This window comes from Parasteatoda tepidariorum, chromosome 10, assembly GCF_043381705.1.
Source record: "Parasteatoda tepidariorum isolate YZ-2023 chromosome 10, CAS_Ptep_4.0, whole genome shotgun sequence".
NCBI classification, from domain to species: Eukaryota; Metazoa; Arthropoda; class Arachnida; order Araneae; family Theridiidae; genus Parasteatoda; species Parasteatoda tepidariorum.
In genome coordinates this window covers 9,275,482-9,294,196 of record NC_092213.1, presented here as the reverse complement: position 1 = coordinate 9,294,196, position 18,715 = coordinate 9,275,482, and the positions used below count along the sequence as shown (strand labels likewise).

At 30.1% G+C, this 18,715-nt stretch overlaps 1 protein-coding gene across 1 annotated transcript in view; it reads right to left on the bottom strand.

Annotated features, from left to right (window-relative positions):
- Positions 1-18,715, bottom strand: part of LOC107442137 (uncharacterized) — a 133,679-nt gene that overhangs the window by 51,273 nt on the left and 63,691 nt on the right. The window contains exon 2 of the mRNA XM_043047815.2: positions 10,792-10,950. Within this exon, the coding sequence (XP_042903749.1) occupies positions 10,792-10,950 (159 nt within the window). The remainder of the gene's footprint in view (positions 1-10,791; positions 10,951-18,715) is intronic.

Sequence of the window (18,715 nt, the reverse complement as noted above, 5' to 3'; positions counted from 1 at the left end):
TCAGCTGCACTTTTCTTCCAATTAAAGCAGAAGCATAAAAACCTCCCACAAATGAAACATAAAACCTCCCTAAATATATATATATATATATATACATACAGATCGTCTATTTTATTTTTTTTAACGACGAAACACGGACTACAAATAAAAAATCCAGTTACAGAAAAAAAAGTAAAAAGCTCATGAAATACATTTAATTCTGAAGAAAGTTTGTTAAGAATGTTGTGAAATCTGTATGACGAAAATTTTTTAATAATATTATATTATTACAAAACGAGGTTTTTTGTTTCTTATTGACTTTATTCATGATCGTTTTTCATGTTCTCAACGGTAGGGGGCAGTATATGCAGAGGCTGTTTCAACTTCCGGTTGAAGATTCGTTTGTTCTGATTTCTATTTTTAAATTATTTTTTAACTAATTTTTTTATATGATTATATGTTTGCGGTGACGAAAAATTATTTTGCAAGTGGCAGCAGTTGATTTGACTTTGTTATCTGAAAATTAAATATTTAAATTCATTAAAGATCCATCACGCCAAATTCAATGAAGTAATGCATTTAACAGGTAAGACTGGAAAAAATGAAATAGTCACTTTAATAGCAGTTTAGTCCGTATTGCTATTAGTGGATGTAGTTTCTTTGTAGAATTTAAGTATTATTTTGGGTTGTGTGAGATATATCTGAATTTTGTTATAAAGGAGGGACATTTATCCCATGAAAATAAATAAAAATCGTTTAACAAAAACTGATTTATTTTGTAAATCTTATAAAGAACATGGTCACATTCCAAAATTATTAAATAAATAAAGAAAAGTCTCTTAAATGGATCAAGAGAATCATTCTTGTTCTCTCTTCTAGAATTTCTGTAAAGATATAAATTCAACAGTTGCGAATGAGAGGTTGAAGCACCCCAATCCGTTAGCCAAGAATTTGAAGTTAAAAGTAAAGTGAACTGTTCCCAACGGACAGTTAGGAGCATGGAACAAGATCCATGGCTGGCGATTTATCGAAAGTTAACAAAGCCAAAACCCCCATAACCAGTATTAAATTTGAAAAATAATTTGGCGAAAGCTAATCGCCAAAAATACGGTAAGAATTAGTATGACCATGTAACTGAAACATTTTTGTGGTAAGAAATAAAGAATGAAGAAGTATAAATAGATTTTGTTTTTGATATAGACGCGACAGTGAATTAATGAGTTTTACATTAGTATTGAAATAAAAAGTTAACCGTTATATTGATTGATAAGAAAAGAATAAAATATTTGAATTAGCGTTTTATAAAATGCAATAAATATTAAATAATTTAATTAAAATTCGATTAAGAATGATTTAAAAATAAATTTAAGAAATTAAAGAAATTTTAAAATCTAGGAAATATATGTCCTGCCTATTATGGCATTACAGTCACGCTCCGCTATGACGTCAGAGGAGACAACAAGGCTTCCGTTAGGGTTAGAGCCCCTGAATTAGACATAGTATAGGAGCCTTAGTTAGGGTATATGTGAATATTGTGACTTTTCACTGAAAACTGAGTAGTTGAGGACTAAGAATTGTAGGATCGCATAAGCACTCACTGATTAACATCTACGACGTCATGTATTTTTGGAACATGAGACTGTTCTTTACTTCTATAAACTGAGAAATACATTTTGATTTTATATACAACTTTACGCACTTCGTAATACGTTTTTCATTGTACCACTTGTCGAGACATACTTATAATATCAGAGAAGTCAATCATATTATTTAGAATTTTATACAAAATTAATAAACAAGGCATTTCGCTACGACATTCCAATGATGGAACATCGAAAATGATTTGAAATGTAGGAATAAAAACAGCATGATGTTATTGCTTAGTTGAGCTATAGTAGCGGAAACAGCGAAAATTATCTTGAACTCTTTCAATACAATGATATATGTACATTATAGTACATGAGATTTATGTACATTATAGTACATGAAAGTAATTAAAAGTATAGTAAAAAAAAGTATACTAACGAAAGTATAGTAAATGAAAATAATTTCAAATGTACTTTTTTTTTTTAATCTTATACTACAGTACCCGGTACAGTAAATAAATCCGACTGTTTTTTCATAATTAAAAATAACGAAATGTATACATATTTTACCTGTAATTAAAACATCAGAAAAACAATACAAAAGAAACACTGGTGCTTCATATGCATTAAATGGTTAACAAAATATTCTTACATAAACATATAATAATTGTAAATTGTATAAACAAAACGATCATTGTGTTTGTTTTATTAAATCAACTTTTAATGGAAAAAAACGACCATTGCGAATCAAACACGGAGGGGGTACTAAGCAAGCAAGCAATAAAACCTTCTATTTGATAGAAAAATTTGTAAAATACGCTCAAAACATAAATAAATTAGTGAAACGCAAAAAGTCTTAGCAGTAAGCCTTTTTATCTAAAAAATAAAATATTCCTATATTATGCCTTTTTTGCGATTTAATTAGCGACGCTTGTTAATGAAGTATGAATGATTATCACAGGACAAGTTTTTCCTGTTTTAAAGTAGTTTAACTTTGCCAACATACCGTTATAAAAAGAAAAATCTGGCCACTTTTTTTTCTACTCCTTAACAAGATAAAAAACACCTCTCACAAATTGAGTCTCTTAAAATCTCGTACTCAGACGATAAGCAGCATAAATATTTGAAAACGATTTTTTATTTTTATTTTTAGTTCGACTGAGAGAAAGATATACGAACTTAAATTTATGATTACCACGTGACGTTTTAGGACAGAAGCGATAAAAATTAAAATAAAATAAAAAATTCACTAGAAGCATGCTGTGATTTATTTTGTAGGTAGAACGTAAAAGTTGGTGTTTTTTTTCTTCTTTTATTTATTTATTTATTATTTTCTTAGCTGGCATCCTAATTTCTTGCTAAAACCTTCAGGTATTCTCTTGAAACTATTTTTTTTTCTCCTCTAAATTAGCACATTTGATGTTTATACTTATCCCTTTGACGTAGAATTTTATTGAACATATTTTAATATTTTCGTATATTAATTAATATAATATTTTTAACTTATTTGAGCGTTGCCTTCGAATGAGGTGAACTGGGTTCGAATCACAGTCATAGCTGATCGATATAAATTCCGCACTGACCGCAGTGCTGATTTAAAATATCCTCAGTAGTAGACAGATCATGGGTTAGAGTCCCCTTGCCGTCGGGCTAACCGTGGTAGGTTTTCGTGGTTTTCCTCTCCATGTAACGCGAATGCGGGTTAGTTTGATCAGAAGGTCCTCCACGAAGGCAAATTTCTCCCAATGCTTGATCCAGAAGTTCCCTAGTCTTCTGGATTGGGTTCAAAATGACAAGGCTACGGAGTTGAACATTAGTAGTCGCAAACCCAAAATTGGGACAGTTGCTCAACGACGGTTATGAAATAAAATAAAATCGACATATCAATTAAATCACATTTATCTTAATCGTACGATCGAAAACAAAATAAGCTCATTAAAGAAAAACAGACCTTAGTACGGCTTTTTAATCACCCTATTTGACAATAGGAGGATTGGTTATGCAGCTATTTGTTTCTACAAAACGATAGATAAAAATAAATTAAAAAAAAGAAAGCAACTTTTTCATTATAAGGTCGCCAAATTCTGCCAAGCGTATAGTGTCAATTGTAAACGTACAAAATACTTCTATAGATCCCATTAAGCAGCTACGCTATGAATGAAAGTTGCGCAACCTGTTGGAAATAAAAGAAGGAATAAAATGAAAAATAGAGTGGACACAATGGCTCGCATTTTTTTATGGCCAAGGTTAAGGATGAAGATTAGAAATAATAACGGTAGGTGGGGGTGTTGTAGAAGAGTTGTAATATTCTATGAGAATAACTAGTTTTATATCACAATGGAAAGTGATCTTTATGAAGAAGAAAGCGATATAGGAGGGAACAGAACTAACAATGCTGACCTTTCTTTTGGCTTCAAGTTGGCTGATTTCTTTAAATAACAAGCCATCAAACTGTAATTTTATGTCTGTTTTCACGACACTGTATTATTACGGACTGGTTGCGTAATCTTAACGATATAATTGAGATGTTTAGACGGTGTATATTGATTTTAATTTTCTTTAAGGCATCCGACTAGTTTTGAGAGTTTTTTTTTAAATATTATTATAAAATTTTATAACACTAGTTTATTTGTTTTATGATGTGTAAAAACTTATAAAACTATCAAAAAAATTATCATTATTATTATTTTCTTTTTATGGGGTCGCTTTTAGGTAAAAATAAAGCTTTTTTTTTAAAATACACAAAACACTGTAAAAAAATGTCTATCACCCGAAACAGAAAATCATTTGAGGATTTTATTTAGAAGGCTATCAATTATGTTTTGAACTATTAGTTTAAAATTAAGTGCTTATACTACTGAGTTTGGGATGAATGTAGTTTAAAAAAGCAAATTTTTAAAAATTGTGAACAAGAAACCAAATTTTGAGATAGACTTAAAACCAATAGTCTGTCCATTGTTATCACCTTGCACAAAAACTGCTATAACTTCGTAAATAATTAGAGAACAAACAAAAGTAAAATATTTTTAGAAAACTAAAAGTATAGGAGTTCTAAATTTATAATAAACTCAATTTCGAAAGTTTTGCTCCAATTTATATTTTAGCACTAGTTTAGTAGATACCTTAAAGAGTTTTTTAGTGAAATAAGTAAGACGATGTTAAGCTTTTTTCATGTTTACACTTATTAAAATGTAACAAAACATATTATTTTTAACAATTATTCATTCGCCAAAACTGTAATAGTTTAACTTAATTAATAAAGCACGTTCAATTAATAAAGCACGTGATTCGTTTTCTGTACTATCTGTTCTTACAGTGGGAGCAGCATTTAGCCCACCTAATATGGTGCCTCTGAAAGAGCAGCCGACAAATCGGAATTGACGAAATGTTAACACAGGTGGGCATTGGAAATAAAAAAAAAATTTCGGATCTGAACACGTTCTGGGGTGAAAGAGAGACGGAAAAGCTGGTAGTAAAAACAATTTCAGTTATAGATAATTTTCGGGAGGTGAAAACTTATTCTATTTTTTTTAAACTATTCAACAATATCTATTTTATCTTGGAAAAGAAGCAGTTTTATATATATATATGCTAAAATTACGAAATAAATCTTGATAGTTACAGATATTTTATTTTACTCGAAAAAAAGGCTTTCAGCCATGAACACGTTTAAAGATTGTATTTTGAGCATCTTGTTTAATAATAATAATAATAATGCCACTAAATCAATACTATAAAATGATTAGCAGATTTTTTTTCTCCAATGCCCACCTCGATACTGCCATTCATCCTTTGGGTATAACAAGAGCAGAGATTCGTTAACCCCACTTTCAGAGGCATCATATTAGCGGGGCCAACGTCGCTCCCATAATCAGAAAGATAGTACTCAGAAGAAAAGGAGAAAACGTCCATGTCTTGTCCGGGATTCGACCTAGGACCTTTCTGACATGATGTCAGTTCTCCGACCACCTTACACCCAGTCGGCAAGAAAAGCAGATGTTCTTCAATTTAAAAAGAGGCAATTTATAGCAATGTGGATAGCAGTAATTGGTATTGAACAAGATATATAGTCTTTAGAACATATTGCGAAATGTTAACACTTGATTAATCTTACAGAATATGGAGAAAAGTTTCAATTTATCAATCTATGAATCGGCTAAAAAGATATTCCCAAAATATAAAAGATACTATTTTTTTTCTTTCTTTAACATTACGCAGGCAAATTTCATTGAATAAGAAATAATAAGGATATCATATGTTCCCTAGATGCGTAAAGACACCATTTCATCAAACTAAAGGAGGACAAATTTGTAACGAAAAAGAAACCTGTGCCAAGAAATACCAGCAAAATGTATACAAAAACGCCATTTGTCAAATTCAAAAGGATCAATTTTTAAACAATGAGGAAAATATGAAAATGTATATATTTATTTATAAAATATAACAGATGCTATCAAAATGTGCAGATACACCACTTTCTTTCGAATAGACAAAATTACTTGACTACAATAGATGTTCTGAAAACAGAGGCTGCCTTTTTACATTGTATGAAAATATATTTTTGGAATATAAAATATGCATCCGCTAAAATATATTATCTAAAAAGATGTTTCGAAGACAAGAGGCCGTCTTCTAACTTTAAATAAAAATGTTTTTTTTTTTGTAATTAATAAGAAACGTGTATTTGATATAACATGTTTCAATGGTATTTCTTAAAGATAGGTCGCCGGTTTCTTACATTGAATAAAAATATTTTTTTTAACATTCAACAAATATGTGTCTACTATAACAGACATTTCAATGATATTTTTAAAGGTAGAGGCCGTTTTCTTATTTTGAATGAAAATATTCTTTTTAACGAATAAGAAATATATATCTGCTATAACAGATGTTCCAAAGAGATTTCCTGAACACTGATGCCGTCTTCTAACTTTGAATGAAAATGTTTTCTTAACTAATAAGAAACATGTATCTGATATCACATGTTTCAATGGTATTTCCTAAGGATAGTTGGCCGGTTTCTTATTTTGAACAAAAATATTTTTTATTAACAAATAAGAAACACAAGTCTCCGATAACAAATGTTTCTAAGAGGAGTCTTCTTGTTGTTGTTTCAGGAAAAATTTGTTCTAAAATATTGTTAACAGATGTTTCTAAGAGGAGATTTTTTTCTTATTTTAAATTAAAAAAAGTTTTCAATGAATAAGAAATACGTATCTGCTATAGCAGCTGTTTCAAAGAGATTCCTGAAAATAAAGGCCGTTTTCTTACTTCGATTAAAAATATTTTTTTAAAGAAATAAGAAATATATATCTGCTATAACAGATGTTTCAAAGAGATTTCTTGAAGACCTCGAATAAAAATATATTTTGCCCGAATAAGAAACATATATCTACCAAAAAAAATATTTCAAAAATATTTCCAGAAAATTAAGACCGTTTTCTTATCTTGAATAAAATATATTTTTTAAGAAATAAGAAATATATATCTGCTGTAACAGATATTTCAAAAAAGAAAAATTTTGAATAAAAATATTTTCTAAAGAATACGAAAGATTACATCTGCTATAACAGATGTTTCAAAGAGGATTTCCGTAGATAGAAACAGTGTTTTTGAATTGTATAGAAATGTTTGTTAAGGTATAAGATTATATTTATCTGCTGTAAAAACTTTCTCAAGATACATTAAGACTGCATCGTCACAAACTGAAGGAAGACATTTTTCTAATGAATGAATATATATCTGACACAGCAGTTTTTTTCCCAAGAGTACTAAGACGCCAACTTCTCAAATTAAAAGTAGACATTTTCTTATGAATAAGAAATATATTTCCGTTTTAGCAGATGTTACCAAGATGCATAAAAAGCCATATTTTTTGAATTGAATGAAAAAGTTTTTTTTTTTTAATGAATGAGAAATATGAATGAAGGGTGGAAGAAAATAAAAGGTTGACGGCGACGCTCGGAGCTTTTAACGACGAAGATGAATACATATTCGGCATAGAAGTATGCCTGACCTTGACATACCTTCGTTTACCTGTTTGGTTAAAGAGAGAAAATTTCTTACGAAACAAATATTCCAACGCACTTAGAAACGCTTGTGCGCATTCCTTCTAATTTAGAACTCTTTAATTTCTTCTAGAGGAATTTCGTTTTTTTAAAAAAAGAAAGATTCCTATTTATTTTTAAAAAGAATGCCCTGTACTAATATTAAATAATATAAAAATTCTAATTTCAAGAACAAGTGGTGGGAATTATGAAATATAAATACCGATATTCTTTTTTAACTTCAATAAAACATTAATAATAATAATTCTTATGTCACCTATTTTTGCGCATGTAAAATCCTAATATCGGTCAAATTTGCTGCATCTTTATACATAACTTGTTACTTATAGGGTGCAACTTTACCATATTATAGTACTTCTTAAACTTGATTATACGATACTATGTTCGAATCTAGCATTATTCTAAGGTTGAGCATATTTCTTGGATCAGCATAGCATAATCCAAAAGTGAGTATAACATAATTAAAAAATTGAATCTAGCATATTCTAAGGTTGAATCTAGTTTTATCTAAGAATGAGAATAGCTTAATCTAAGATTGAGTATAGCATAGTCTAAGGTTGAGTATAGCAAAATTTAAGCATGAATCTAGCATAATCTAAGCCTAATCAGCGTATCATAATTTTGCTATACTCAACCTTAGACTATGCTATACTCAATCAGATTATAGCAAAATCTAAGAATGAATCTATCATAATCTAAGAATAATCTAAGGTTGAGCATAGCTATTCTTAGGCTGGATACAGCATAATTTAAGTTGGAATATAGCATAATCTAATTTTCAATCTAGCATAATCTAAGGTTGAATCTAAGACAATCAAAGGTTGAATCTAGCGTAATCTAAAGGATGAATCTAACTTAATAAAAATTGAATCTAGCATAATCTACAGTTGAATCTAGCAGAATCATAGGTTGAATCTAAGGCAGTCTAAGGTTAAATATAGCATAAACTAAGGTTGAATCTAGCATAATCTAAGGTGGGAATTTAGCATAATCTATGGTTGAATTTCGCATAATCTAAGGATGAATCTAAAAAGTAATGATAGTTCAACGTTGAAATGATTTTTCTGGGAATTTCCCATGTAACACAAATAATTACTTATGAATTAGGTATTTTCTCATAATCTTTTTTATAAAATTAACAAATAAATAATTATTAATAAAAAAATTAGATTTCTATGAACAAAGTCGTAATTTTAATCATTTAAAAGTCTTCATAAACGTGGTATTTAATTTGAACTAATTCTTAGTGACGTCACGAAATCGGGCAGAAATCCTTATTTCACAACTAGTTTACGATGGATTCAGATTCTTAAACCTTAAAATATTGGTTAACTGCAATATAGAAAGTAAGACCTTAAATAGTTTTAGTCAAAATAATGATCGATTGATTGGATAGCTTAATATGTTATTCCTACATTTAGAATTTTTCGTCATACAACCTATTGTGCGAATCGAAAACTTATTTGACCAAATATACAAGTAATAATTTTTACCAATTATTTATTACTTAACATTGGAAACATTTTTATGAGGAACAATACACAAAATAAAAAACGAACTGCTCAGAATAACTTTCGATCAAATGATCGGATCTTCACATTCTAGGACTTAATCTTAATGGTTCGTAAGGGTGACTTCAAATATGCTAGTGAATTTGAGAGAGGGCCGGGATAGCCTGCTTGGTAGGGCAATGGGCTCATGTCCAATAGGTCGTGGGCTCGATCCCCTCCGGCCGATGACTCCCAGTGTTGTAAATCGTGACTGGTGCTCGTTAATTTTGTCGAGTCATAGAGTCCTCCTCGTTTCCAAAACAAATCATAACTCTGGGGGTACTGATCCAGGAATTTTCTTGTCTTCTGGATTGGTTCAAAATTACAAGCCTACCGAATCGAACATTAGTAGTCGTAAACTTAAAATTGGGTCGGCTGTTCAACGACGGATTGAAAATAAAATAAAATTTAATTAGTGTAGGCGATAATTCAAGTTGCAAAATCAGACACAAAAACGTACTTTTTATGAATAAACATACTTTTTTTAACGACGGATTTGGATTTCTGACCCTCAAAATATAGGGGGTTGCAGCAATTTGGGATATTTGGTCCCTATAGTTTGCTCAGGAGAACTGTTCAAATTTGAACCCCTTAATGTTAATTTCACTTTTTGTTTATTTCACGATATCTCGGGAATCTTTTAAGCGATTTAAAAACAAATTGCTTACAACTATAAAACTTGATAATCTAAATATAATTTCAGGTAAAATATTACTTTTAGTGAATATCTATTATTTTATTTAATAATAGTCGGGAAAAAAAATTCAACTGTAAGGTATACAATACTTTTATACTTTTATAATTTTTTAAATATTGCCACTTTAAATGGTAAAATACAAAATTTGAGCGAAATCGGTTTAATAGTTCTTTAGAAATCGAATTTTGAAAAAGTCATATTTTTAAAATTCGATTTCTCAAGAACTATGAGATCGATTTCGCTCAAATTTTTTATTTTGCCTTTTAAAATGATGTTAAAAATTGTTTACCTTACAATTAAAAATTATTTCGACTGTTATTAAATAAAATAATGAAAAAATAGTAAATATTTACTAAAAAAATACATTATGCATGGGATAAACGAGTTTTATAATTGAGTGCAAAGATTTTTCAATTCGCTTTAAAAGTTCTTGAGATATGATGAAATAGGCAAAAAGTAAAATTAACGTTAAGTGTCCAAACTTAGGACAGCTCTCCTGACCAAGTTATTAGGACCATAGTTTTCAGATTACGACTAACCCATGTATTTTGGGGCTCAAAACTTGGAATCCATAGAATATAGGCATGTAAAAATAGGTATGCTTTTTCAGAGAAAGTACGTTTTTGTGTCTGATTTCCCCTCTCGAATCACTAAGATTGAGTCCTAGAATGTGAAGATCCGATCATTAGATAAAAACTTATCTAGGGTGGTCCATTTTTATTTTGCGCACTGTACATTGTTTGAAATTTCGAAAATAGAACAGAGCTTTTTTTAAAACTACATTGGAATAAATTGGCAGTCCTAATAATCTCAAATTATAAAGTAATTTTTATAAAATTTTATGAAGACCTCGTTTAATCATTCAATAATGATAATTAAAAAAAGCATTTTGTAAAAAAAATGGAGCTCACCTTTTTCTGCGGCATCTGGTGTTTTGTGGTCTGATTCATCATCTTTGAAGTACGGATTGTCAAAAGCATAATCATTGTTTTCTTTTGCAAGCATTTGTTTATCTGACATTGGAGGGCACAGGATCGGTTTTTCTTGTTCTTTCGCTTCTTCAAATGTACCTACAAAATAAAAATTATTAATCTTTAATTATTTTTAACTAAGAAAAATGCGTGTCTACTATTGCTTACGAGAAACTCTAAACAAAATTTTCTTTACTACAAAAACTGAATTATACTCTTTTTAAATAAAATCTCAAGGTTGCACGATTTCCTCTTTCTCCATATTACCCCCCTCTCCGTTGCCATGGTCTTAGCAAATTTTGCTCTTACCCCATGGCAGTACATCTCAGTAAGTGGTTGGAATAAAATGGCTTGATTAAATAACATATAAAGTACCGAAACTATGGTAAGAGTGAATGGTACAGTGGTCTTACTTACCAATATGCTTCCAATAATACGTGGTATAGAATGCTATTTTTATTCACAATTCATTATCATTAAAATTTACTCCACGAAATTTTTCTATAGCATATCATTATTTTTTTATAACGGGTAAGCCTTTGTATTGTTTGTGGGAAAATTGCATCAAATAATCTGCGGTTTAATTAGAAATTTCAACAAATATGTTGTTTGTGGTAAATTTCACCAAAAAAAGCAACTGTTTATATGAATTTTAGCAAATTATTTACTGTTTGTCAGAAATTTTATCAATTAATCTGCTGCTTATGGGAAATTTAACTAAATTACTCTCGCTTGTAAGGTAAAGACAAGAGTTCGATGAAATTTTAATTTCCTTCATAGTCAAATTGGAGAATATTCTTTTTTTAGAAATAAGACTAAAATAAAATATAACGATGCACTGCTTCAAATGTAAATTGTATTTAAAATAACCTATTAGTCACAAATATATTGAAGTGTATATGTTTGTTCTATTTTTGCACTTTTTCAAATTTCGAAACGGCTACTTGTTTCTCTTCTGAGCGTCTGAAAATAGTTTTTTTAAAAACAGCCGCTTTATTTATGGTAGGAAGTTTAAAAACAAGTAGTCTGATTCAATGTTTTTTTAAGTGACTTTTAAATATAAAAAAAAGTATTCAATTTAAACTGCCCATGAGTCACCAAAGTATATATTTTTCTTAAATATCTTCCCACTTTAGGAAACGCAGACGAAAACAGTTTTGAATATCCCACTCATTCCACTTTCCACGACTACGCATAGTTCCTTAAAATGTGGAACGAGTAGAGATGGAAGTTATGTCACGTGATGTTGCCTGACAGGTTTGCACCATCACCTATTCGAATATTTAAACATTATTTTTTAATTTTTTTATGTTTTGATGTCACGATCTATTTACATTCTTCATTTTGACTTTGTCAAACTTAAAGTATGATCAGATGTCAAACAAGATACTTGTTAAAAATTTAATATTCATTTATTCATTGTGCAATTGTGTTAAAACAGGAAAGTAAATTCTAAATTTTAATTTTTTTATGTTATCTAAAGCTCTTTCTGACTTTGAATTCTAAAAAGTATTTGGAGAGAGAGAGGCTTGCTTTTCCTAAGGCTGTAACAATTATAAAGCTGGTGATGTAGTAAGAATTCAAAATAAAAATAAATAGTCAAAATAAAATTCAAAATAAAAAATAATATTTTTAAAAACTACGTTTTTGTAGTGGAGAATAATAATTAAAAAAAATTTGAAAAACGAAAAACTCGGGGCACATCAAATACATAACAGTAATGTTATATTAGTGTGTGTATGTGTGCTCCTGAGAATATGTGTATGGTATATCTGTAGTTGTTGTTGTTGTTGTTGTTCATTTACGTCGCACTAGAGCTGCGCAATGGGCTATTGGCGACGGTCTGGGAAACATCCCTGAGGATGATCCGAAGACTGGTATATCTGTAATTGTAATTGTATCTGAATGTGGATGTGGAATATGTTTGTGTATATGCATATGTATGTGTATATATATACTGTTATGTATTTCATGCTCCCCACCTTTTTCATTTTTCAATTTTTTTTTTAATTATTATTCTCCACTACAAAAACGTGGTTTTTAAAAATATTATTTTTTATTTCGAATTTTTTTATTTTAAATTATAATTTTTTTAATTTTTATTTTATATTTTTTAAAAATTATTACTTTTCAATTATTATTCTTCACTACAAAAAACGTGGTTTTTAAAAATATATATTTTTATTTAGATTATTTTTCTTAGTCAAGAGTAGTCAAGACTACTACAAGACCACTACTAAAATAATAGAACTTTCATTTTAAATTAGGGATGCAAAAACCTTTATGGAAAAATAATACCTTTACGACTTTCATTAGTTTTATGCTACTGACAACCAGAACAATCTGGAAATGAATGAGGAAAAATGGGATCCTACCACGTGATTTTTCAGCCAATAAAAATACTCCGACAGTAAAAATCTTTTCACCTGACATTTAATAATAATTTGAAATAATGGAATCGACAACAAAAGACAATCTCGAAAATAATTTTTTTTTTAAATTTTAATTTTAGTTTACTTTATGTCTTTTTTCTCTTCATTTTCATGCATTGTCATCCAATTCTGAACTATGTGCCAAATTTGAAGTTTGTAGCTAGTCGAGAAGTTAGTTTAAAATCGATTACAAAATTCCACACGGACAGACATACACGAAGGCAAGTTTATATAAACGTGGTAAAAAATGAAAAGAGATAAAGAAAACCATTTGAAAAAAATTAAAAACATTTTTAATAGAAATCCGGAAAAAAAAAGATATAATCTCTTCATCAGCTCACACAATTATAGCGGCAAAAAGGAGTGCTTTCTAATCAAACTCAACACCAATTTGTTAAAACATGCAAAAAATATCACTATATTCACGTTCTCTTTGTATTTAAAACTGTTGACACCAAATATTAAAGTATAGTAAAACTCTGAATTTAAATTATAACGTAATTGCGTGTAAATCTAGGCCAGTGGTGCCCAAGAGTTTTTCCGTAGAACCCTAGAGCTCCGTGGAAGGATCTTGGTTCTGAGAGTTACAATTTTTTGAACCAGGAAAAATTGTATTTTCAGCTGATCAATAATCCATAATTTATTTAATATTTCCGTTATTTGTGTGAAATTATTTACGTAAAATGCCAATGAAAAGTAAAGTAGCAAAAAATTTTAATTATAATATATTGAATAAATTTGGAAGAAGTTAAAATTTATAATTAATATTTATTATCAAAGTATTATGCTTATTACTAACTAAAATAACCGAATTCAAAAATAAAAAATGAAGCTTATCTGATAACTATTCTCAACGTTCAACTTATTTTATTCAGTTTTCAGCATTATCCGAGAACAAATTCGTAATTTAAAACATTTCCTTCAACTCATGAAGCATTTTCAAAATAGTGAGTGGTCTTTTTTTTCGTCAGCATGTTCACAACTGCTAATAAACTTTTTTTTATTATTGCCAAGATTCTTGAAAGAAACCGGATCATTTCGGATACCAAAACTTGGGAACCGCTAGTCAAGGCAATCGGGAATATTCATACGTTTCCTATTTTATTTAAAACTCTTGTCACTAGATAAATTGTAGTGAAACGTTGCGCTCACATTAAACTGTAATCGTGCGTTAATCTAGACATTTTAACCCTATACACTGTCAGAAATTTCCAGGAAAAAAATAGTTAAATAACAATTTATTTAATTGCTATTGTACCATATTCAAACTAGGCAGTCAAATAACCGTAAATGAGATGGTAATCAAACTGTGAGAAAAACCGTTTATTAACTGCTTTCACTTAATACGGTTAAACAACCAGAATTTTATCTCACCAACTAAAACTAAACTCAGTGGCGCGACAGCCCTAGAGGGCCAAGGCCTACTGTGCCATCTCAGTTTTCTTGGCCTTGGGCTCTGGGGTGCAGAAGTTGATGTTCCGGTCAGGTGGTCAGCCGAACGCGGAACCCCCAGTGTTTAGTTCCCAAGCATACTTGTTACTCATTTATCGACCCACTGAAGGGATGAAAGGCTGAGTCAACCCTGCCCGGCCCGAGGATCGAACCAGGGACCCGTGGCACGACAGCGNTGATACATACGTACGTATTAGCGTTTTATATAATATAGATATATTGAATAAATTTGGAAGAAGTTAAAATTTATAAAATTTAAAATAAATATTTATTATTAAAGTATTATGTTTATTACTAACTAAAATAACCGAATTCAAAAATAAAAAATTAAGCTTATCTGATAACTAGTCTCAACGTTCAACTTATTTTATTCAGTTTTCAGCATTATCCAAGAACAAATTCATAATTTAAAAAATTTCCTACGACTCATGAAACATTTTCAAAATCTTTTTTCTTCGTCAGTATGTTCACAGTATGTTTATATTGCCAAGATTCTTGAAAGAAACCGGATCATTTCGGATACCAAAACTTGGGAACCGCTAGTCAAGGCAATCGGAAATATCCATACGTTTCCTATTTTATTTAAAACTGTTGTCACTAGATAAATTACAGTGAAACGTTGCACTCACATTAAACTGTAATCGTGCGGTAATCTAGACATTTTAACCCTATACACTGTCAGAAATTTCTCGGAAAAAAATAGTTAAATAACAATTTATTTAATTGTTATTGTACACCATTCAAACTAGGCAATCAAATAACCATAAATGAGATGGTAATCAAACTGTGAGAAAAACTGTTTATTGAAGTTATACTTCTTATGCGACTTCCAACAAGGTTGCGTTAAACGTTTAACGCTACATTTTTTTGGCCGGGTATTCACGTGGTAGGATCCAGTTTTCCCTCATTCATTTCCATATTGTTTTGGTTCTCACTAGCATAAAAGTCATAAAAGTACTGTTTTTCTATAAATATGTTTTTAGTTTGTTTTGATTCACATATAATATAATAGGGTAGTATTTTTTATTTTCAAATTTAGTGGATAACAATTGTAAAAAATGAGTGAAAATAATCCCAGGACAATGTGACGGATTTAAGGTTATGTCAAGGTACATCTCTTGTGAATATCAATTGATTGTTAGGTTTTCTCTTCTGAAATTACATTATGACGCATTCACATACATTATTAATGCAAATACATTTTCCAGGGCGAGACGATGAGGCAACCACAAGCACCTCCACTGGTTCAAGAGGTCCACGAGGGAAAAATGCACAATATTACCGTGATTACAGAGCACGGAAGTGAGCGGAGCAGGAAAAAGAGTCGTTGAATAGAACTAGGGATCCTTCTACGACTGCTGATTCTTCTACAATTAACGTCGCAGGTTGCGAAGTTTAATTTCTTCCGCGCGGAGGGACTCCACGCACTATTTTTTTTAAACTACTTTCACTTAATAAACAACCAGAATTTTATCGCACCCACTATGCCCAGCTTATGAAGCCACTTTGCGACTACTCTGTCAGTCACATGACCGACAGAACTGGAGTTCGAGTCCCGATTGTGACATCACTATAATTCAGCTGTTCCTTTTAACTCATGAAGATTTTCCAGTTTCCCGCTCTCACCCAATGCCCATTACCTAACAAAAAGCCTAGCTCCTGCCTTTAGTTAAATTTCTTTTTTACGGTTTTGAAACCATGCTAATTGTAAATGGTTAAAAAAAAACGTAAAGATAAAAAATGTTTTTACCGTAAACTTTACTGTTAATCGGATGAACAGACTGCGGCCGGTTAATTTTACCATAAGTTTTAGAATGAAAATTTTAACAGTGTAGTGTTTATACGTTTTCCATTTTTTTAAAGCTGTTGACGTCGAATATTAAAAAATAGTAAAACTCTACATTATTTTTTCCAGCGTAGGCAATGTGCACTCGAGGTCATCATTTATTAACTAATTTTAACAAAACTGTTTGAAAATCTAGCTAAATATATTTCGGTTTCATATTAGAAAAACATCTGTAACATTATTTTTACAAGGAAAAATATTTATAAAAAAATAAAGTACTGTATTTTTATTCAAAACTAATTAAAGCGTATAAATCAAAATCAAATATATAATTTCTTAAACACATTTCAATCACATTAAGAATTAGAAACATCAACGTCTTAATGTTTCGATAGTTAATATTTTTAAAACTCTCAATCATCTTTTTCATTTGTTTCAGCCTTTTTAAAATTCAGATCTTCCATACGCAAAAAAAAAAAAAGAAAAAAACATTTTACTAGTTAAATTCCGATAGTAAAACTTTTAATTTAAATTTTCATAAAAGTAAAAGTTGATTTAATTTGTAATATTAATCAAAAGTTTAATATGATTAGATAAAGTCTGAATTTTGTCATAAATTGCCTTCCTTCTAAAAATGAAACTATTCGATCTCTTGAAATAAAGGAATTAAATAGAGAAATTTAATAACAGTAAAATTTTGATGTAACGAGCATGGAATGTTACGAACAGTTCGTTATGGTGGCAAATTTCCATCAAAATGCAAACATTAAATATATAAAATAAGAATGTTTATAACAAGTTATAAATTACTAGCCTCTATAACAACAAAAATTTTTTGAGGGAAACACATTTTTCTACTGATTAAGTGAGCATTATTTTACGAAAAAGGGCAAAATTGTAAACATTTTTATTGATTTCCGGTATCAGTAAAGTTGAAAAGAAACACACAATTTTACAATTCTAAACCCTTGTTTTTATGAAACAATGTGTGAGCAACCAACGGTTAACTTATCTTCTTTCGATCAAAAAAAGTTATTCCGGTATTTTTAGAAATCTTGAACAATTTTTAAAAGAATGCGTCTTTTGTTGAGCATATATCTATCATACCCCCTTGACAACTTACAATTTAAATCAACATTTTGGCATGGCCAGTAGCGCCACGGGCTAGTTAGCAAAGAAATTTGCAGACCGAAGGGTCCAGAGTTCGATCCCGATCAAGGGTTAATTTTTAGAGCCGCGATGGTTCGGGGGATAGAGCGTTCGTCTGCCATTGCGGTGAACCGACTTCGAATCCCAGCGATGACTAGTCGATACGAATTTCGCATCCAACTCACACCGACCACAATGCTGACGTGAAATATCCTCAGTGGTAGACAGATCATGGGTTAGACGCTCCCTGCCGTCAAGCTAACCGTAGGAGGTTATCGTGGTCTTCCTCTCCATGTAACGTAAATGCGGTTTTGTTCCATCAAAAAGTTCCACGAAGGCAAATTTCCCCCAATACTTGATACTTGATCCAGGAGTTCCCTTGTCTTCTAGATTGGGCTCAAAATTACAAAGCTCCGTAGTTAAAATTAGTATTCGTAAACCCAAAAATTGGATCGGCTGTTCAACGACGGTTATAAAAAAAATATAAAAAAAGGTACCTTTTGATAATTATTTCACTTCATTTAAATTTCATTTAAAAAAAATTATTACGATTTTGAAATTTGTTAGCCAATCAATCCTGTTATAGATATTAAATTCCGAGCTATATATTTTAGTCTACAGTCACTAGGCAAAAGCAGTCTACCCTAGATATGCATTTTAAATCAAAATAGTTGTTCAAAATTAAAAATATAGAAAAAAACAAAGCGAACGTGACTAGTTTTACTTTTTTTAAAAAATGACTAAGTCTATTTGCTTATGGAAACAAGCTCAATATAACCACAACTTTTATCTCTATTATGAATTGTCGTAATAACGGACAGCAATAAATCAGGTATTTAATACGTCGTTTAAAGTGACAGTAACCGCTTGTACCTAGAAAGTTACGATATGGTATCACGCACGTATACATTATCATGTTGAAAATAAAGGAATAGAAAATAAAAAATCATTTAGATTAAAGTTTTTGATCGTGTTATGAAGTATACAAACACTTCCACGTCGATGTTTGTTAATAATATTTTGATAACATGATGTTTATAACCAG